The sequence below is a fragment of the Acartia tonsa genome, chromosome 8, assembly GCF_053477335.1.
Source record: "Acartia tonsa isolate MP-2025a chromosome 8, ASM5347733v1, whole genome shotgun sequence".
Taxonomy (NCBI): Eukaryota; Metazoa; Arthropoda; class Copepoda; order Calanoida; family Acartiidae; genus Acartia; species Acartia tonsa.
The window spans coordinates 46,850,056-46,872,463 of NC_137267.1; the positions used below are offsets into that span (position 1 = coordinate 46,850,056).

Sequence of the window (22,408 nt, forward strand, 5' to 3'; positions counted from 1 at the left end):
TAAGTAAAACGTCCTAAAATTTTTCAAAGGTTATGAAATAAAAAAAATCTTCCAAAATTTGAGAATAAAATCCACTAACAAAAAAACGATTGGAACAATGAAAACCAATATGGCGATAAAACACAGGGGATTATTTTTTAACTGAAATTTATTTCTTTAATAACTTCATCCACAGGCCAAATTTTAAAAATCTGTCCGACAGTTTTCCCAAAGTCTGTGTTGGCTATCAAACGGCATGGTTTCGAACCCGATACATCCTTGCATTAAAAAATTCGACCTTTAATTTTTTAGGACGTTTTACTTAAGAGATGTCGCAGTAGGACGTTTGTCGCTTAGGACGTTTGTCGCTTAGGACGTTTGTCGTTTAGGACGTTCGGAGGGATACTGGAAAATAAATATTTTTAGAAATAATGTACATTAGATTACAGTTTATTGTTTAAGTACATATTTAAGTTTTTTAGAGCTTGGTTATATGGATGCTTCGCTTATAACATTATACGTTGATGTAATAGGAATCATTATTAAAAAAAAACAGATGAATAGGATAATTATAACAAATAAAAAGTTGTTTTAAGAAAAAGGTTTTTTTTAAAAGTCAGTTTTAACAGGACATACGGACTTTTTAACGCTTATAGAATTGCTTCACTTCCTAAATAGTACCTAACCAGTTATAGAGATCACTTAATAGTAAATTTGAAATCGATAGGACAATTCCAACATGTCTAAATTAACGAAAAGAGCAAACCGTTACACGAGAAAAAAATTTTTTAGTCAATAAAATGGATGGGGTAAATGGGTGAGATGGGGGTTAACATTAGTTTTAGCCAGCTGCGAGTATTATTTTATTAGAGTTCATAAAAATGTGGCGCAACATCCAAATAATAATATATCTATTGATGAATTATGAAAATAGAGGCTTAATAATAAGAAAACAGACGTCAGCATAAAGTTCAACAAAGACTGAAAAGGAGGTTAACACTCTTTAATACCTGGGCTCGCCAGCCGTGCTATATCTACACCAGGGTTCGCCAGCCGCCGCGCTTCTGCCGCGACTAAGCCTAAATTTAAACCAGTTTGGTGCTTTGAAATTTTTTTGTTGAAATTTTCAATATTAGGGTTAGATTTAGACATTCAGCTGAATTTTAAAACTGTAGAAAGTTGATTTTTAAAAGGCTTACATTCGGCTGACGCCAAGCGGCTGTCGAGCCCTGTTTAATACATTTCAAGGCTACAGGATTAAGTAGTAGATATTTAAATCAAGGTCAACAATATTTGTTTCATCAATGTTGGGATGATGGAAAGAAAACGAAGTAGCGGGTTTCTTCGTATTTTTTACAATAGCTTTTCTCCTATTTCTAGTCCCTGCGGGGGGCTGTAACCCTGAGGGACCAATTTCATGACGAAACCCGCAACTTCGTTTTCTTTCCATGTTTCCAATGTTGTTTTATATTGTCTAACTAGAGGCTTCGCCCCTAGCCTCTAGAGGCTTTGCCCCAAATGGTATAATTACATCTTTTATTACCCGGAGATCCCCCACTCTACCATTATTTTAAATATAAAAAAATGGCGGGGGAATTTTTTGTTTTTGGGTGGGTTGGGGGTATCCCTCCCCCAAGAAAATAGCCTAAAACCCCCACATGACGATGACCAGTAGGTATATTCCCTGAAGAGTTGAATCCGATCGGTTCTGTGGTTACCGAGATCTAAAAAAAATTTATAAAAATTTTTCTTTTAAAATCTAAAATAAGAAATTGAATTATTAAATTCGACTCTCTCCTCCTCAAGTGCCCCTAGAGGCCTCTAGGGGCGTAGCCGCTAGTTATAGATATAGTCATTTATAAAAACAAATTCTGAATAGCCCAAAATATAAATAATCAGGGAGGGAGGAGACATTGGGCTGTTTATAACAATGGTCCCCAAAGTTTTATGATAACGTTTTCTTATTCGTTGGCTGAAGCAATTTTGGAACTATAATGAAATTTGTTTGGTAGGATCATTAAGTTGAATATCTAAACGTTTGCAGCATCATCATTGGGGATTTACTTCAATTTATCGGCCTTTGTCTTATCACTTTAGATCCCTGTAGAATGTTAACACTCTTTCTCGTATTCATTCGAATCCGGTGGATAAGAACCGGTTCTTATCCATACGAAAAATCTATGTCTAGCATCGTATTATATCCAGCTTTCTACGAATATAAAAATGTACAATCATAAGATTAAAACCAGTATTTTTAATCTTATGATTGTACATTCTATATCCGCGGAAAGCTGTTTATAGTACGATGCGAGAAATAACTATTAATACATTTAAGGCTACAGGATTATACAAGGTGAATAATAATAACATTAATATTGATTTAAATTAATGAAAACAATATTGCTTCGAATCCGAGTATTATCTGCTGGATTAGAATCGGTTCTTAGCCATACTGAAAAATTATGTGTAGTATCGAATTACAGACAATTTTCAACGAAAATTAAAATGAAATCATAAGATTAATACTAGTTAGATATAACAAAACTGGTTTCAATCTCAAAAGTTTTCATTTTAATATCCGCGAAAAGTGGTCTATAATACAATTCGATAAATAACTATTCCCGTATATGAGATAAATTTCTGTACGCAGATTGAAATACTTTAATCGCAATGAATTTATAAAAAATATTCTTAAGTATAAAAATTTGCATTCAATAAGGAATAAGATGAAGAATTAAAAGTTTTGAAAGGTTTAAATTATCTTTTTCTAAATATCATACTGTTATGTACTGGGATCTAAAGGCATAAGCCGATTAATTGATGTGTGTCCACCCCAATAATGATACCCCTTCAGTAGATTACAATTAGTAATTGAAATATTTGGACACTCAACTAAACAATCAAACCAATAAAGATTCAATAAAAGTCCGCAAAGTTATTTAGCCAACAAATAAGAAAACATAATTTCAAGACTTTGGGGACTGGTGTAAAAACAGCCCAATGTCACATCCCTCTATCCCTGGATAAATTCCTCTACTTATAATGTAGTACTTTAATCTTAATGAATTTAAATATTGATATATGCATTTCTTAAAGAATAAAATTAAAGAAGGTGTATCAACTTTTTTTTTATAGCTAGCCGGTTCTTTTAGTAAGTAGTAGATGTAAAATTTTTCATAGAATTCAGATATGCAATCGGTTTTTTTGTAGACCTCTTATTTTTTAAGTAATTTAAGTTTAAAAAAAAAAAATTAAGTCGATTTTAAGGTACTAAAATGCAACAAAAAAAAGAAAGAAAATGGCCATTATGAACAAAAATAGTAAGATCTTTAATTTGACACCTTACTTTTTCAATTCTGTCAGGTAATTATTGAAAAAATCGATTTTTTTAAACCCACGAGAATAAAAACTTTGAACTTAATTTTATTATTTCACAGGTAAAAAAATATGGGTTCATATATACCTTTAGAATCAGAAAAATATTACGAATTCATTGTAAGCAAAATTGAAAAAAAAAGTTTACAATATAGTATATAAACTACAATAAAAGGAATTATATGAAAATATCATATTATATTGTACAGGCAACGTCTTAATTCTTGAATTGAGTATAAAAATGGGAAGGGGGTAAAGAGGGGGTAAAAAAGGGAAGACGATAGTGTTGCCTGAACAAAAAATACAATTGGCCATTTGTTTAATTTTTAATTTTTTTACTTTTTTTCAATTTTGCTTACAATGGATTCGTAATATTTTTCTGATTCTAAAGGTATATATGAACCCATGTTTTTTATGTCTGTTTGAGAAAATATTTAGGTCTAAAGTTTTTATTAAACCGAGGTTAAAAAAATAGATTTTTTCAATAATTACTCAACAGAATTTTAAAAGTAAGGTGTCAAATTAAAGATCTTACTATTTTTGTTCTTACTGGCCATTTTCTTCTTTTATTTTGTTGCGTTTTAGTACCTTAAAACCGACTTAATTATTTTTTTTAAAAACTTAAATTACTTAAAAAATAAGAGGTCTACAAAAAAACCGATTGCATATCTGAATTCTATGAAAAATTTTACATCTACTACTTACTAAAAGAACCGGCTAGCTATAAAAAAAAAGTTGATACACCTTCTTTCCAATAAATTATGAAATTGGTCTTTCAAAGAATTAAAAGTTTTGAATTATGAAAAATATATTTTTTAAATCGTTTCTCAATGAATATAATATGCGTCGATATTATGACAGGGGAAATTGTCGTAATCATAGGTTGCTCATAATCCTCATTTATTGGTCAGTAAGTTCCTTCGGGAGGAGGGAAGGCACTTTATCTATCTTAATGTTATTTATATTTCTGTCTATCTAGATAATCTCCCATGTGATGGCTTATACCAACTCATGTTTGAATCCCATCCTGTATGCCATGATGTCAAAGAACTTTAGATGTGGATTTTGTCAGGTAAGGCAACTTTGTTCCTTAGTTTAATAAAGTTAGATTTAGATAATTAAATAGTAAGTAATTAAAGTTGGCTGCAGTATTTCCTAAGTAAATAGTTTCTTTTTATACTTCTTATTATTTGCTTCTTGTCACAAAAATAATTTTATAATTTTATAGTTGGTACCCCTGTTATCATCTGTTTCTCGGCGTGCCTCAGTACCTTTGCAGTACGAGATGACCAGCAGGAGGAAGCGTAAAAGTCTCCGCTCAACTAACAGGTAAAAAGATTAATCTGGTTGATGGTTGAAAAATTATTAAGCTGTTAATTAGCCTACTATTGGTCAATTAAACTGTATACTGGCCTACAATGGGTCAAATAAAATGTATACTGGCCTACCATTGGTTAATTAAGATGTACATTGGCCTACCATTAGTCAATCAAATGTGAACTTGCCTACCATATGTAATTTAGTTTGTGTATTGGCATATCATAGTCAAGAAGGTGTCCATCAGTGTAGATTAAATATCAATTATCTATCTATCTATCTATTTCTAGATCCCACAGTCAAGAAGGGGACCATCAGTGCAGATTAAATATAAACAGTCCAATCTCTACTAACTGCACCAGCTTAGGTAATCTTTTGTTTGAAGCTACTCCACTAAAAGGGTTAGTGGGGGGGGGGGTGTAAAGGGTGTTTATAACTTCCCCCCTCCCCCCCCCATAGATCTAAATGTTGCAATAAACCTTTGGCTCTCAAACAAGGACAATATCTTTAAGAAGTAGAAAAAAACATTAAAATATTAATTAAAACATTACATTATAGTGCTTACTTAAAAGTAACATTGTAATAATTTTATTAACATCTGGACGATATGGTTCTCTTTTACTTGCAATAGGTTTTTACTCTTTTTGGGGAGGGTACCTCCATCCTCCCCAAGAGAACTTGCCCTTGGAAAAAAACACAAACATCGCCCCCCCCCCAAAAAAAAAAATATCATTAAAAAAACTAAATGGGTATTTGAGTTACTTTAACCAAAAAAATCCATCAAAATGAATACAAACGTTACGATTTAAATTAATAAATAATGAAATTAGGATTTGATAATACTTAATTAATTTTAAATCCAGCAAAAACAAGACTTTAGGTTTCCCAAGTGGATATCTTACATAAACTACAATTCTCCATGTGTTTATTTTGATTATAAGTTAAAGGACTACTGTTTTCTTGCAAATATGATATATGCATTAAAAAAGAATATTATTATTAAAAAATAAAATACAAATAGAATAACATGAAGTAAGAATTTTATTTTATTTTAAAAAGAAATTATAAAAATATAAATATTTCAAAATTAATGACCTCTAGTGGATAGTTCTTAAACTAAAGTTTAGCAGTAAAGATTAAAATTTTGATAACATACTAAGAGAGAAAAACATTATAGTTCTAAAGACCATCAACACACCAATATTACTGTACAAAGTTAAAAAAACTGGTATTATTGTTAACCCCACTTGATACGTTTGCGTGACCAAAATTCATTAGTGATGATTTTTGACTGATAAAAATGGATATAGGATATAGGTGGATATATTGACGGGGGAAAATTTGAAGTCAATTTATGTTCCTATCATGGATCTTATTTATTGGTCAGTTCATTCATCTAGTAGGAGGGGAGGGGATAGGGTGAAGGTTGTGGACGGTTGGTATGGTTATTTTAGCCAGCTGCAAGTATTACATTTTTAGAGTACATGAAAATGTGGTGCAATATCCAAGTAATAATAAATCCATCATGATAACAGAAACCTGAAAAGCCCAATAGAGATTGTAGTAGTAGACTAAGAATTAAAAACCAGTCAATATTAACATATGGAATTTATTCTTGTTTAATACTAGCATGGCATTTTCTTCCGAAAATATTTATTTCTATGTAAATCTTATTATCAGGATTATCAGAATATAAATTTTGGTCGCGGCAGTTATACTGCAGTTAGCAGCCATTCCATCAGTGTAGGTGATCGGCGGCAAAACGGCAGCAAATTTACATGGAATTTTGATATGACATGTAGACATGTTAGAAAAGCTTTAAATTAGAATTACAAAAGTAATTCAAAGATTGATGGAGACCTGGAAGATCAGGACCTGCAGAATCATACCTGGAACCTAAAATTAACTTGAACACCTATATTTATATAAGGATATAATGCCATATGATATCTTAGTATTTTGGTAACAAAGAAAAGTAAACAAAATATTTTTCAACTCTTAATTATGTGTCTCACCCATATCTGAAAATGACTATGAGTTTCAAACACTTGGATAACTCAAGCTCATAAATAGATGTGTATTTCCTATATAGATCCGACATGGATCTTGAAGTAATTAAGCAAGCCGTTTTGTAAATGTTAAAAATTGGAATAATCTGTGAAGTAAAACTTGTCGCAACTATAGGTATTAAATCCTACTTTTTAAATCTTGAATGGTTGGTTGTCTGTTGGAAGTTTTCACATTCTAAACAAGTTTGTTGCTGCTTTACTTCTTATGGATTAAGTAATCCTTGTTAATTCTCTTAAATGGCATGCAATGGATTTTTTTCTTTAAAGCAAAATTTCCTCTACAGTAAGATTTTTGCAATAATTATTAATAACAAGAATGACCACATTCATGAGAAATTGTACAAGTTTCACTGATACAGTTCAGGGAGGGAGGGGGGGGTATTGGGCTGTTTATTACACTAGTCCGCAAAGTTTTAAAATAACTCTTTCTCATTCATTGGCTCAACAACTTTTGGGAGTTTTATTGAATTGGTTCATTAAGTTGAGTGTTCCAACGTTTCTACCACTTATTTTAATCTACAGAAGGGGTAATTTTGATTATAATTATTGGGAATGTACATTAATTTATCGCCCATTGTCTCGTTCTTTTAGATGTCTAACAAAATCATTAGTTGGTGCATAAAAACATTTCCTAAAAATTAACTTTAGTTTTTTACTCATTAAAGAAGAATAAAAGTGCAGTAATTCGCCAAACACATCAATAGCTAAAAAGAGCAAGATTGAAATGAACCATATGACAATCAACACCTAAAAAAAAGTTAATTAAATTTTGTTACAGGAGCTGTATCAAGCATAGCCCTGGCTACCGCCACCCTTATCCACTCCACGCCGGGCTTCGGCGCTCACACCACCTGCGGGCTCAAGGGCTTCACCATCCAACACGCTGATATGCTGCGGAATGGTGGCACACTCAGGCGACACCCCACAACCACTCCCCTGGGAGCATTGAGCCCAATCTCTCAGGTATATTATCTCTCAGTAATATATTAATGGATTGATAGATTGATTGATTAAAAGATTAATAAATTGATAGATTTATAGAATGATATAATGTTAGATTGATAGATTGATATATTGGTAGATTGGTAGATTGATATATTGATAGGATTTGATTTATTCATAGCTAGATAGATTAATAGATATATAGATTGATAAATTTATAGAGTGATAGATTAATAGATTGATAGATTAATAGATTAATGGATTGATGGATTAATTGTTAGATAGATTCATAGATTTTTATATTAGTAGATTCATATATGACTCTTGAATTCATAGATTAATAGATTTATAGATTGATGTATTGATGGTTTGATTTATTCATAGCTAGATAGATTTATAGATAGATATATTGATAGATTTATAGAGTGATAGATTAATAGATTGATAGATAAATAGATTTATAGATTGATAGATTAATGGATTGATGGATTAATTGTTAGATTGATAGGTAGATTCATATATTTATATATTAGTAGATTCATAGATTGATGTATTGATGGTTTGATTTATTCATAGCCAGATAGATTAATAGATAGATTGATAGATTACATATCTAGGACCACAATGGAACTAATAACTGTATATCTAGGAGGCGATGAGACTAGAGTGTCATAATCACCATCATGACTATATTGGAACTAATAACTGTATATCTAGGAGATGATGAGACTAGAGTATCATAATCACCATCATGACTATAATGGAACTAAAAATTGTATATCTAGGAGATGATGAGACTAGAGTGTCATAACCACCATCATGATCATAATGGAACTAATAACAAGGACAACAAACATTCTTGCCAGGAAAGTGTTATCTAAGGATATTTTGTTCAACAGCCAAATCTGTTTTGACTATTTCTTGCCGTTTACAAGATATTATTGGATATTATTTCAATTCGTGGTTGAAACGTTTGGACACTCAATTTTATGAACAAACCAATCAAAATTCAATAAAATTCCCCAAAGTTTTTAGACCAACGAATAAGAAGACATTATGAAACTTTGGGGACAAGTTTAAAATAACAGCCCATTGTCCCCTTCCTACCTGTTCATATACAAACAATTAGGTTTAATTGTAGATGGCTACATTACTAAAAATACTATAAACATTTTATGTGTACTTTTACTTTATTATTGTCTTAAATGGGGAAATAAGACTATTTTTCTAGGATAATTGCCAATTAACAAACGAAAATGTATGTTATTTTCATAAAGATAAAGGTATTGGTAAAAAATCATGTATCTGAAGGGATAACACAATTGCCGTGAAATTGATGTACATCCCCAATGATGATAAACAAAATTACCCCTTCTGTAGATTAAAATAAGTAACTTTATTCAGTTTCTTTATATTGGGAAATGAAGAAGAATAAAAAAATAGTGATTTCCCACAAAATTACCCCCTTCCCTTACTTATAAAATAGATTGAAAACAACGAGTTCTTTCCCATGATTGCCCCTGCAATGAATTATAGTCAGTGTTCTACAAATATTAAAATTAAAATCATAAAATTAAAACCAGTTTTTGAGCTCTGGCCTTCGGCTCATCAGGTCTAACAAAACTGATTAAAATCTTAATTATTTTTCATGTTAATATCTGCGGAAAGCTGTCTTTAAAATTCTACATCTACACATTTATTCCTGGCGTTGAAGTATAAAAAAATAAATGTTTTCCTAAAGGACACATTAAAGTGTTATTGTTTGTATTAATTACTCTATTTCCAAGTAACAAGGACAATAACGCGCAAAAAGTGTTTAAATTCAAAGAAATAATGACTTAGAACTTATCAGATATCTAAAGGGATATGACAATGGTCGAAAAATTTATGTACAATTCCAAAATGTTGATACACAAAATTACCTCTTCTGTAGATTACAATTAGGAGTTAAAACGTTTGGACACTCTACTTAATGAACCAACCAATTAAAATTCAATATAGTTCTAAAAGTTGTTAAGCCTAAGAATTAGAATACGTTATCATAAATTAACAGCCCGATGTCCCCTGCCTCCCTGCATTCATCGCTGCCCTAATATAGGACACTTGAAATGTCCTGTAATAAAGTCATACCCCTAACAATGAATTTTTTATTACTTGGATCTTACACCAGATTATCATGTATTCTAATAAATTGTGAATCTTGTAACTGACAAAAATATTAACCCCCTCCCCTTTATCCCACCCCTTACCTCCTACCGGATGATCGAATTGACCAATAAATGATATCCATGTTTGCAACCTAAATTGACAACAATTTTTCTCCTATCATAATATCCAAGTATATTCTACATCGATTCTTTTACAATTGACATTTAGGACTTTAAGAGAAATGTAATGTAATGAAGTCATACCAAAAGAGGGAGGGGACATTTGGTTGTTTATTAGTCCCCAAAGTTTTATAATAACAATTTCTTATTTTTGACTAACAACTTTGGGGACTTTTATTGAATTTTTAATGGTAGGTTCATTAAGTTGAGTGTCGAAATGCTTCAACCACTAATTGTAATCTACAGAGGGCTTAATTTTGTTTATCATAATTGGGGATTTACATTAATTTATCGGCCATTGTCTAACCCCTTTAGATCCCTAAATATCATATAACACTGGCACCGCCACAGGAGAACGGTGTTGTAGAAAAACAGCTGAGAAAACAGAATAGCGCAACATCTGTTGAGGAAACACCTCTCATGGACCAAAAATATCCAGCCATGCATCCCATACATGAGGTATCTATCTTTTAATCTATTTAGCTATCTATTTTTATCTATCTATTAATCTATTCATTTATCTATTCATTTATCTTTTCATTTATCTTTTCATTTATCTATGCATTTATCTATCCTTCTATTTATCTATTAATTTCTCTATCTATTTCTCTATCATTTATACTTCTATCCATCTATCTATCTATGTATCAATCTCTTATCTATTTATCTATTTTTTATCTATTCATTTATCTATCTATTTTTACATTTTCTATTCACCCATTTTGTCTATCTACCGTCTATATATCCATTGGTCTATCTATATACCTAACTATTTATTTATCTATCTTTTTTACTATCTGTTTATATAACTATCTATCTTTCAATATATATTTTGATAAATTTTACTCTTTTATTTAAGCATTTTTCGTGTTCTGTCTTAAAATGACAATCGCAGCTGGCTAAATCCACATATTTTACCCCATCCCCTTCCCGTCCTACTTTATGAACGAACTGACCAATGAATGAAGGTCATTTTAACAACCTAAAATAAATACAAATTTTCTCCTGTCAATCTATACATGTATTTTATATCAGGAATAAGGTATAACCAACAAGCGAAATAAATATAAAAAAATATTTTGGGGGGCAAACGGAGAGGTCGTCAATTTTACGATGTATGCCCCCCAACGACAGCTGAAAAACACGTATTTTTTCGTGATTTCCCCCCGAATTAATTTCGTTACTGGTATAAGCTGGTTTTATATCCATTGTAATTCCAGGTAGTGAAAGAGCCAACTGTAGAACAAGAACAACCGGAAACCAAAGCACCTGTTCTCACCAGAATATCAAATGGTCCCGGCAGCATTGATAAGTAAAAACCAATGATGATACTGAAAATTACCCCTTGAACACTCACCTAAATACACATCCAATCAAAATTAGATAATAACTAAAAGTCCCCAAAGTTGTTTATCCAAAGAATAAGAAAACTTTGGGGACTAGTGTGAAAAAGAAAAATCTTACTATAAATTGCTTATAATAAGTAGTTATAATGACCCAAACAAAACTAAAAAAAACTAAAAAAACTGAAAAAATAAAAACAATTATAGTTATTGATCGCATCATATTATAGACAGGTTTCCGCGGATATTGAAATGAAAAATTATAAGACTATAACAAGTTTTGTTAGCACCATGGGTCCAAAGATCTGGGCTAACAAAACTGGTATTAATTTTAATTTTTTTTTATAATTCGTTGAAAATTGTCTGTAATTTGATGCTATACATGATTTTTTAGTATGGCTGAGAACCTGTTCCAATCTAGCGTATAATAATCGGTTTGGAAGCCATACTGGAAAATATATACATACCTGAAAATGATTACACGTAGTGATATTAAACAAATCTTTAAAAAATGATTTTATATTAAAAAAATGTAAATCTTCCACCCAAAAGAATTATAGTTGTTTGTAAATATATGTATTATAATTCAATAAATTTGTGTGTGGGGGGGGGGGGGTAATTTAAATGTATAATTTTGTATTCCTTTTTGGAAAAAAAGGCGTCTAGTTTTTTTCACTTCTTTCACCAATCTAAAAGAATTATATGGTTATTATTAAATGGTTATTTTTTGGTTAATTTTTTTTAATATTAGGGTGATTTTAGAGGGCAATGTAATTTCTTTCTGTTTAAAGTTTGTATGTCTTTACATACAAGGAAAGTAATCTTTTTTTTTCATTCCAAAAAGGCATCAGTTATTAAAACCATTCTTGTTACTTTTAGAATTGGGAACAACTTTTTGTGTTCATGCTAAAAATACATAAGAGACCTATAATACATAGGACCTAAAATAATATTCAATAATAACTTATTTAACTTATGATATTTGTTATAAAAATATTTAATTATGATTTGTTAAAAATGTAATTGTGATAAAGTATTAGAAAATTATTATTTATCGCATCGTACTTTAGACAACTTTCCGCGGAAGTTAAAATGAAAAATTATAAGATTCAATTTTTTTTGCCCTGAGGGGCCAAAAGCCAGGGCTAAGAAAACTGGTATTGATTTTATGATTGTTTTTTTTTCGTGGAAAATTGTCTCTAATACGATGCAATACATAATTTTTAAGTAGGGTTGAGAAACGGTTCTAATTCACTGGTTGTTAATCGGTTTTGAAGCCATTCTGGAATAAGTTTTAGGGATGATTACATTAATCAGTAGCGAAGCTTTCTAATTAAAATATGTTAGCACTAGCGGCTACGCCCCTAGCATCCAAGTGATCTGGTTTCAAAGGGCAGAAGAAGGATATATCAATAGCTTAAAACCATTCAGAGACTAAAATTTGAAAATAAAATAGCCTAAAACCATCACAGGAGCTACATTCTGTCTGTGTGTACCATAGGATCTTGCTAACCGCTGAACCGATATGGTTCTCCTTTACAATTTTACTTCTCATTGAATCTGGGAAGGTTTATAACTATTTTGGGTGAGGATTCCATCACCCTCCCAACAGAAATAATTTTAAGTTTTACTAGGGGCCTATAAGGGCGCATCCTCTAGTACAGAAAAAAAGAGAATAGTTGGAATATTAGAAAGTCCCTGAAAAAGTAAAAAGTCGAACAACATACCGATAAATTTATACATATGTATAGAGTAGATTCGCTTTACTTGTAAAATTGATAATGCATAAATGTGTATATTATAAATGTAATAGAATATATATTTGTAAATTATTTATTGTTATAAATATATTTTTAAAAACACAAAAAGAAAACAGTTTTTTAAGGGAAGCTACTCTATAAACTTGTGATTGGTTGGAATGATATGTCATATTGGATATTGTTATTTTCACCAGCTACAAGTTTCACTTTATTATAGTACATCAAGTGTAAGATCAAAATAACAAGGATGACAACATCCATAAAAGCGAAGCACTGAAATGGTAGGACAAACGGACATTAACACTTGTATAGTGTCAGAACTGAATATACAATATTTGAATGTATAAGTTTTGACAAAATTATACGTAAATTTGTTACAAAACTTCTTAAATACAGAATTCTGTTTAAGGACATATTGATATTTTTAGGACTTTATTATAGAGATAATAGGAATCAGTAATACAAAAATCAGATCAATCGGATGATAATATCACATAAAAAATGTTGTTAAACAAGTAAAAAAAAAACATGTTTAAAATTGACGTACGGAAAGTTTGAAATCGATAGGACAATTCTAACCTGTTTAAATTAACGAAAAGAGCTAACTGTGACGTATGGACGGACGGACGGACCGACCCTAATTATTTAAAAACTTAGCCTATATAAAAATAAATCTATTGTTGTGCTTCGAGTATATCTTTGTAGGACATTCCTCAAAATTCAGGGATCTAAAGGGACAAGACAATGGATGCTAAATTAATGTTCATACTCAATAATGATACACAAAACTACCCCTTCTGTAGATAACTAATAGTGGGTGAAACGTTTGGACACTTAACTTAATGAACCAATCAATCATTATCCAATAAAAGACCAAAGTTGTTAAAACAACAAATATGAAAACTTCGTTATAACTATAACAGTATAACTTTTGGGACTAGTGTAATAAAAAGTCAAATGTCACCTTCCCACCTGCAAAAATTAAATTTTTTATGCGACGCTTTTCTATAATTAGGGTTGGTCCGTACGTCGAGAACATATATTTTTTTTGTTAATTTAGGCATGTTAGAATTGTCCTATCTATTTCAATGTGATATAATTATCCGATTGATCTGGTTTTTAAAATACTGATTCCTAGAACAACAAAGTACAATGTTATAAGCAATGCATCTCTATAATCAAGTTCTAAAAATGTAAGTATGTCCTGAAAAATTATCCCGTATTTAAGCAGTTTTGAAACAAAGTTACTTACAATTTTGTTTATACTCATTCATTTAAATTCTAATTATTCAGTTTTGACACTCTACAAGTGTAAATGTTCGTTTGTCCTAACGTTTCAGAGCTTCACTTTTATGGATGTTGTCATCCTTGTTTCTGTGTAAATTCAATTCAAATTTTGAAACGCCAATTATATTTTTGACTGTCTCATTAAAATAAATTTGTATTAAAGAGTGTCAGGTTTAATAAGACATTTTTATGACAGCATCTTCTTTGTTGATGACAATTATAACATGATATCAATGCATAATAAGGTTGCAAATTGGTTATAGAATAAACGTAGATTTTATGACAGGGGAGAAATTGTCGTCAAATCATGCAAATTATAAAAAGGATTTACATTCTAATATTTTAAATATATGTTGTACTTTGAAAATTATATTGAAAAATAAATCAAACTCAAGTGTTGTTTGACAACTTTTGACATTGATCTTCATTTAGTAATCTTTAACATGTTGAATCTTAGACTTATTCTTTTTTTGTTCATGTTAGGTACAGTAAATGCAAATATTTGATATAATAAATTTTCTTTTAGTCATTTATAAATTTGAATAGTTAGTTTTAAACTAATGAATTTGAAAAAGGAAGCCAATTTTTGTTGTTTAGATATATCTGTGAGTGTTCCTCTCTTTGAGGAAATATTGGAAGAAGAGTCTTTTAGGTAGGGTTGGGCCGGATATCCGGCCGGATACCGGATATTGAAACTAACTGGATACCTGATATCCAGCTGATTTCTAATGCCGGACAACCGGTAATTTGCCGTATATCCAGTCAGATACCGGATATCTGGAATTAGAAATCAGCCAGATATCCGGAATCTGGTATCCGGCCATAAAAGTATCAGGCCCAACCATACTTCTAGGAGTAGTATTCCTTGTTGTATTGGCCAAGATATAGACACCTGCAGACAAACTAGAACAAACATGAAGGCATATGCAGCCAAGCACCTTGAAATACCTGGAATAAATGGCAGCTTAGTCTTTGATAGTCTTGTCGGAGGTAGTAATAATACCCTTTATTACAGAAACAATCATGCCGAAGCAGTTATAAATTTTAATAAAGAAAATGGAGGAATGCATGGTGATATTTCTACAGACTCAGCAGATTTCTTTTTCCTTGAATATTGTGGAGCTAACATTCATACACTTAAAAGAATGAATGTTGCCAGGATAAACAAAAAGAAATGTCTCATATTAGATCCTAAAAGGACAAAAAGATCAATTACAATATCTGAACAAGAAGATAATAGTATCATACTAAAATCTTCATATTTAAGCAGTAATAGATTTGTCCCAGATTTTTCTCCCAAAGTTTCAAAAGAAGCTACTATAACTGTAAAAATTTATTATACCCCAGAATTTGCAAGAAGCACACCAGATCTGAAAGGATTTTTTAACCAGATAATTGACAAGACAAATCAAGGATACAAAAATTCTAAAGTAAATCTCAAAGTCAAAATATTTTGCACAGAAATGACAACAATTCATGAAACAAACAGCCTAAGATCACAAATCTATCAGTTTGCAGTAATGAAAGAAAATTCTGTCAAACTAGTTGGTTCAGCAGATTTTGCTGTTTTATTTGTGAATGATGATCCTGATGCTTGTGGAGTCACACTTTCTTATAACATTCATCAAGGAACTTGCAAATTTAATCATAAACATTGTTGTCAATATTCAATCTCAGGGACAATAATGATCTAATTTGCAAGAAAATCAAATGCTAAAGCTATTTTTTACTGACAAGATATTGAAATATTCGAGTATAGTCCCTTTTGTGGCAATGCCCCAGCGATTCGTCATATTTTCAAAATGGCTTTTTATAGGTTATTTTAGGTTATATTGGGTTAGGTGATTGCCCCACAGGGTTAGACAATTGGCCCTGCAGGGTTAGAGCCCCCCACATGGGCTAGAATAAGGAGAAAAGCTACTGTGAAAATACGATGAATCGCCCCTTAAGAAGCATTGTCACAAAAGGGACTATACCCAAATATTCACTAAACCCGAATTATAAAATATAATTTCTTTACTTTATTATAGCTTCTGCATCGCAATCCTCTATGAACACCTTTTTGTTTAAAATATAAATTAAACATAACTGGGACCAATATAAAAAGCTTCTATAAATTGGAGAACTCAATTGTTATATCAATTAGGTAAAAACAATTGACCAACACCAAAACATTAATGCTTTAAGTTATGAGATACAAGAATTAAATTTTTGTTTATCCTGCCTATTTTCACTATGGATAATCGGTCTCCCTCATAGCTCATTTATAGAATGTTGGTTACCTTATCGATGCTCTCCAAGAGGGGGGGTTTTGTAGTTGTTAAAAATTTGGAGTTTGTGTGTAATAAAAGTTGTTGCAATTATAGGTATTAATATTGTTAATGTCGTGTGGGTGAGTTGCACCTGGACTGAACAGTCAACTTGTCAACTCAAGGCCAGACTCTTGGTCCTTCACCTCATACCCGTAGTACAGTACATTACAGACAACCAACCCTTTGATTGCACGATCTTTGTCTGGAGATCCTAACTGTTCATGGTAATTAGTTTTGCCTGTTTGGGGCCAAGGCATTCCCACTACTCTGCATTTTTATGTCCTGTGCCAAACAATGCAGGTAGGTACCATTATTAACGTCATTGGTATGACGCGGATTCGAGTTGCATCCTTCCCAACAGTTTCCTTGACACTTTAATTAGAACCTGTGGGTAATTTACACGTCAAACTTAAGGGTGGAGAGTTAAGGTTTAGTGATTTTTTTGGTCACAGTGTTATTGCGACAATTAATGCAACCAAAGCATGAACATGACTCTGTATCAGCAATGACTGAAGCCACACCAAATCCTAGGGACTTTTCAATGCAACCTAGGATCTAACATGACTCCTAGTTGTTGAACTAACAAACGCCACACTAGTGAGCTACTACACAATGCTAGTCCACAAGGACTTTTCAATCAACCTATGCCCTTACAGCATTTTTCAATCACTAGTGCACCATGCCAAGGACCACCCATGCATACCTGATTTAGGGCTAAGGCTTCCTCCCTACTCTTACTCCAATCACTAACGCCTGAAAGAGCAGCAGTAGGTACTAATTTTACATCTTTAGTATTGATGCGGTCTGGGGACTCGAACCCGACACCTCCCCAACAGATAGGCGGACGTTAAACCACTGAGCCATATCTGCGTATGAAATAAAATAAACTAATTTGCAAGGTGTTGACAAAATTTAGGCAAACCTATAATTGGAGTAGTAAAAGCATGTGCAATAGAGAACCAAGCATTTGCCCACCAGCTGGGTCATCTCATGGGACTTGGGCACACTCAACAAAACAATATGAGTAAGAAATCCAAATATAAAGATGCTAATGGTCTTTTGTTGGATAAAGGAAAGTCAAAAGTTGGTTACCACACAATTATGGCTTATCCTTATCAAGATCATCAAAAGGTTAAGTATGAATGTTTCATATAATACCTATATTTGCGATAATTTTTGTAACACAAAAACTTCTAATTCTAAACATTTACAAAACGGCTTGCTTTATGATTTAATTTGTGATTTTTAAAATGTTATAACAAAACTTTAATTTGCTTTGTTTGAACTTGAAGTATACAGTTTTAAATTAGTTGTAACATCAATTTCTAGAATGGGTATCTATAATACAAAGTAGCTTGATGTCTGTCCGTCCGTCCCTTAAGATCTTGGTAACCGGTATCCGGCCACAAATGTATCTGGGCCAAACCTATTATTAAGGTTGCAAGACAAAGAATCTTTCAACTAATATGATAAATAAATGTTCCATATGATTAGGTTATTAATTACTACTCCAACCCAGATGTGATATTCCCAGAGACTGGAACACCAACTGGAATTAGAGGCAAAGCAAATAATGCTAGAATTCTTGAATTGAATAAGTAAGTAAATTCTAAGGTTGTGCCAAATATCCGTTTTGGCCAGATATCCGGTCATTTTCAATATCTGACCGGATACCGAACATTAAAACTATTTGGATACCGGATATCCAACTGATTTCTAATGCTGTTTATCCAGTTATCTAGCCAGATATCGAATGTTGGCCAGATATCTGGCCTGATACCAGATATCCGGCATTAGTAATCAGCCTGATATCAGGTATCCTGTATCCAGCAAAAAAGTAACTGGCCCAACCCTAGTAAATTCTATAATGATTACTGAGATTTGTCTTTCAAAAAGAAGACTTGGTATAAGATAGTCAGGAATAAGGTATAACCAACAAGCAAAATAAATCTTAAATAATATTTTGGAGGCAGATGTAAAAGTTGTTAATTCTAAGTGTTGACCCTCAATGACAGCTAAAAACAAGAATAGGTTTAATGACTTTTTTTTCAAATTAATTTCATTGTCGGTATAAGCTGATAAAATAGTACAACATAATCAGATAGTGAGGTCAAATTCTTACTTTTTATACAGTCATACAACAAATATATATTTTTTAGAGAAGCTCTGGCACAACTTGGTACAGAAAAGGAAGATTGCTACATGCAACAACGATTATCTCCAACTTGTATTGTACAAAAAGAAGCTATACTTTACGAGACAAAATATATTATTATGAAGAAAGATGATTCTCGTAGTGAATTTTCCCAATGTGCTGACCCTTGTGAAGCTCAAAGGTTATTTTTAAGCTTATTATTTTCCCTGTAAAACATTAAACTATACACAAATTTTTTCCATGCTGTTCATTAGACTGGCCCAAAAAAAACATGAATTTTTAAATCTTTACTGATACCTGGAAGTTGTCACAGACTCTAAATTAGACCTTTCAGTGAAAACTAGACCTCTCTACAATGTAAATTGACCTCGGCATTTCCTTTCTAAAATTTTGACCAAACAAATAATATTTTCATGATTTTAACTATGAATAATATAACAAAACTTCAAATATGAGAAGCAACGATAAAAGGTAGACAGAACCACCATTCCTGCAGAATATCCCCCAAAACATCCAAAAACATTGCTTTTATTTGAACTGATGAATCATAAAAGAAATTGAACTAAAACAGTAATTATTAGTCTTATTAGAAGAGAAATGGTGAAAAACTCTAAAAATCAATGTTTTAAAGACTTGAAATAGGAAAAAGATTTATCTAAAAAATATTTAACTTTCAAAAAAATAATTTGATTAATTATTATCAAACCAGGAATAAGAGTAAGGTATATCGTTAATTATTTTTCTTCAACTATTTTGCAGTATGGCTTACCTTTCCCCATACATTTTTTCCTGGTAATTTTATATCAAATTTCATTGTTTGTAAACAAAAGCAGACAGAATATGTGTAATGCTTTCTTAATTGGGGAAGAAAAAGTGAAAATAAAAATGTATTTGCCGAGGTAGCAATAAATTTTTTCATAAAATCTATTATAGGGCTAAAATCTACAAACAATGCATCATTGCATAACCTATTTTAACTTTCAGTGCATTGAAAAGCCATTTAGACCTGTACTTGGGACACTCTACTATTCATAGAAAACAGACCAAATGAAAAAAATCAAATTATTTGCAGTAACAAAATTGAAGTGTTATGCCCTCATAGCACTTTGTTTCTAGAGGCCTCTAGTGGCACTTAAAATGTTTTTTTGTTCAAATAATACAATACCTATCTATGTTGCTTTCAGGTATCCACAATACCTTCTTATGTTGCGTTCAAATCTCTATAGGTAAAAAAATTTATTTTTTTATGATTTTTCTTGGGAGGGAGGTGAAGCCCTCCCCTAAAATAGTTATAAACCTTCCCGATATTGAAATAGGCAAAATATGAAAATATGAATAAAAAAGATGCTAAGTTCAAATTGTCAATTAACTTTTTTTCACACTTTCATATATACTTTCAATCTTTTTTAAAAATATTTTTAAATTTAATTTTAATATTTTTGTCATATAATACTTAAATATACCATACTGGAGATTATATGAACCTGAGGTAAAAAACGTTTTTGCTCACTGTCTCATTAAAATTAGTGAGGCCTGCTAAAAAAAATTTTGTGAAAAGATCCTCCAAAATCGAATAAAAAATCTACAAAAATTAAATAAAATCCTAAAAGGGTTATTAACATAAGATTTTGTTTAATTTTAGTAGATTTTTATTGCGATTTTGGAGGATTTTTCACAAAAATTTTTAGCGAGCCTCACTAATTTTAGTGAGGCAGTTAGCCAATTTAAAAAAAATATCCACTTCTGTTCTAATACAGCAGATAAAAATGTTAAATCAAACTGTTTCAGTGGAGATTTTTGCCAAGGTCATGAACTAAACAGACGGAAACATACGTGTAAAAACTTTATAATGAGAAGGGTACCTGATCAGTTTTCAAGTTGGGGGCCTCTCAACGAACGAAGATGTAGAAATGAAAGACTGAGATATGTTTTTAAAAAAATACAAGGTCCTGTGCAAACAAGGTATTACATTTTATAGAGGATTGTTTCATCCTCTGAAAACTATTTGCCAATTAAGATTGAAGTCGAATATTTTCGATGTCGATGTATAAAAATTTTAAAAATTTAAAAAAATTCTAAGAGGATAATACCTAATTTTTAATTGTTTTCGGGTGAAATGAAGATCTTTCGAAGCAGAAACTGAACTAATATGCCATGGAATATGTGTTAAGAGAAAATTCTGCATGAGATGGACATTTCATTTTAGAACTAAGAAATGTACATTTTATGGATATAGTTGGCATGAAGATTAAAAAGGGAAAAAGAATAAAGCAAATGATCATGAACTGTATAATTCAGAAAAAGAATTTGAAAGGCTGAGAAAGAGAGAAATGTTACAGTAAAAAAAAACAATATTGTTTAAATAAAAAAAACTTTATTCTAACTTTAATTCGTTCGTATACTTTTTATGAAGTAAGACAATCTCTTTTAAAAAATTAATACAAACTTGTGTTTTATGCTTTCTTTTATACAATTTTAAAAAGTATTTCCTAAAGTATTTATTGTCGCTTTTTCAGTCAAGTAAAGTCAGTTATTATTGCAACTTTACAAAGTGTCTAAAAAATGACGTCATATAATGAGGGAAATGAGGGGAGGAGTGGGAAGAAAACCCTTGAAAAAGAGATGGATAATCCCTCTTTTTTATGACGTCAAATAGCGCAGAACATATATTATAGACAAACCTGTGTAATGTACTTTGGAAAAATCCTTTTTTCATTGACAAAGTTCGTTTGAACACGATTTGCGTTTTCAAAAATTATATTAACTTTTTTAAAATTGGATGTAGAATAAACGTGGATATTAAGACAGGGGAAGAATTGTTGTCAATTTAGGTTGCTAACATCAACATCATTTATTGGACAGTTCGTTCATTTAGTAGGAGGGGAGGGGATGGGGTAAAAGGGTGTTTTGATGGAAAGTATGATTATTTTAGCCAGCTACAAGTTTCACTATATTATAATATAGTACATGATAATCTGGTGTAAGATCCAAGTAATAAAAAATCAATTTTTATATAATTTTTAATGAATCGTAAAAGACAAAGATTCAAGCTTGGTGATAACAAAGAAAAATTTTATGAAATAAATATTTATCAAAGAGCATATATTCTGAAAAACTATTATAAAAGACTTTTGGGGCAGGGAGGGAGGGGATATTGAACTGATTATTACACTAGTCCCCAAAGTTTTAATTAGTTTTCTTATTAGTTGGTTTTAGAACTTTGGGGACTTTTATTGAATTTCGATTGGTTGGTTCTTAAAGTTTAGTATTCTAACGTTTCAACCTCTAATTGTAATCTACAAAAGGGGTAATTTTGTGTGGGACAAACATCCATTTAACGGCCATTGTCTTATCCCTTTAGATCTCTGGTATTTTCTAATAAACTATCATAAAAGACTTTTTTGTGCTTAATGGGATCAATAGAAATTTTAAAGGTTTCGTCAAACGCACGTTTTTATATTCCTGAAAGTTGCAAACGTATGCCGTTTTTAGTAGCGAAGCTACTTTATAATCTGATATGTCCGTCTCTCCGTCCGTATGTT

At 31.2% G+C, this 22,408-nt stretch overlaps 2 protein-coding genes and 2 long non-coding RNA genes across 4 annotated transcripts in view; all 4 read left to right on the top strand.

Moving 5' to 3' along the window:
- LOC145326647 (allatostatin-A receptor-like) overlaps positions 1–8,563 on the top strand; it is a 32,544-nt gene extending 23,981 nt beyond the window's left edge. Inside the window, exons 10-14 of the mRNA XM_080170015.1 lie at positions 4,334–4,426; positions 4,583–4,683; positions 4,962–5,038; positions 7,519–7,703; positions 8,468–8,563. Of these exons, the coding sequence (XP_080026141.1) occupies positions 4,334–4,426; positions 4,583–4,683; positions 4,962–5,038; positions 7,519–7,703; positions 8,468–8,563 (552 nt within the window). The remainder of the gene's footprint in view (positions 1–4,333; positions 4,427–4,582; positions 4,684–4,961; positions 5,039–7,518; positions 7,704–8,467) is intronic.
- Positions 8,564–10,345: 1,782 nt separating this feature from the next.
- Positions 10,346–13,225, top strand: LOC145327106 (uncharacterized). Its single transcript, XR_013882057.1, has 2 exons — positions 10,346–10,468; positions 11,230–13,225. It is a non-coding gene; the product is annotated as an uncharacterized LOC145327106 (long non-coding RNA).
- Positions 13,226–14,826: 1,601 nt separating this feature from the next.
- Positions 14,827–16,034, top strand: LOC145325648 (uncharacterized). The gene is made up of 3 exons (XR_013881539.1): positions 14,827–14,882; positions 14,997–15,051; positions 15,253–16,034. It is a non-coding gene; the product is annotated as an uncharacterized LOC145325648 (long non-coding RNA).
- Positions 16,035–17,626: 1,592 nt separating this feature from the next.
- Positions 17,627–21,322, top strand: LOC145325649 (uncharacterized). The gene is made up of 6 exons (XM_080168605.1): positions 17,627–17,842; positions 18,206–18,309; positions 18,871–19,047; positions 20,051–20,092; positions 20,655–20,828; positions 20,989–21,322. Exons 1-6 carry the CDS (start codon positions 17,702–17,704, stop codon positions 21,116–21,118), a joined length of 768 nt encoding a protein of 255 aa, XP_080024731.1. The 5' UTR covers positions 17,627–17,701; the 3' UTR covers positions 21,119–21,322.
- Positions 21,323–22,408: the final 1,086 nt, after the last annotated feature.

Bases quoted from the DNA above. Each gene is read 5' to 3' on its own strand.
- LOC145325649 (XM_080168605.1), top strand. From the start codon at position 17,702: ATGGGACTTGGGCACACTCAACAAAACAATATGAGTAAGAAATCCAAA. The intron at 18,310-18,870 runs GTAAGTAAATTC...TATATTTTTTAG, and splicing joins AGAATTCTTGAATTGAATAA to AGAAGCTCTGGCACAACTTG. The intron at 19,048-20,050 runs GTTATTTTTAAG...TGTTGCTTTCAG, and splicing joins GACCCTTGTGAAGCTCAAAG to GTATCCACAATACCTTCTTA.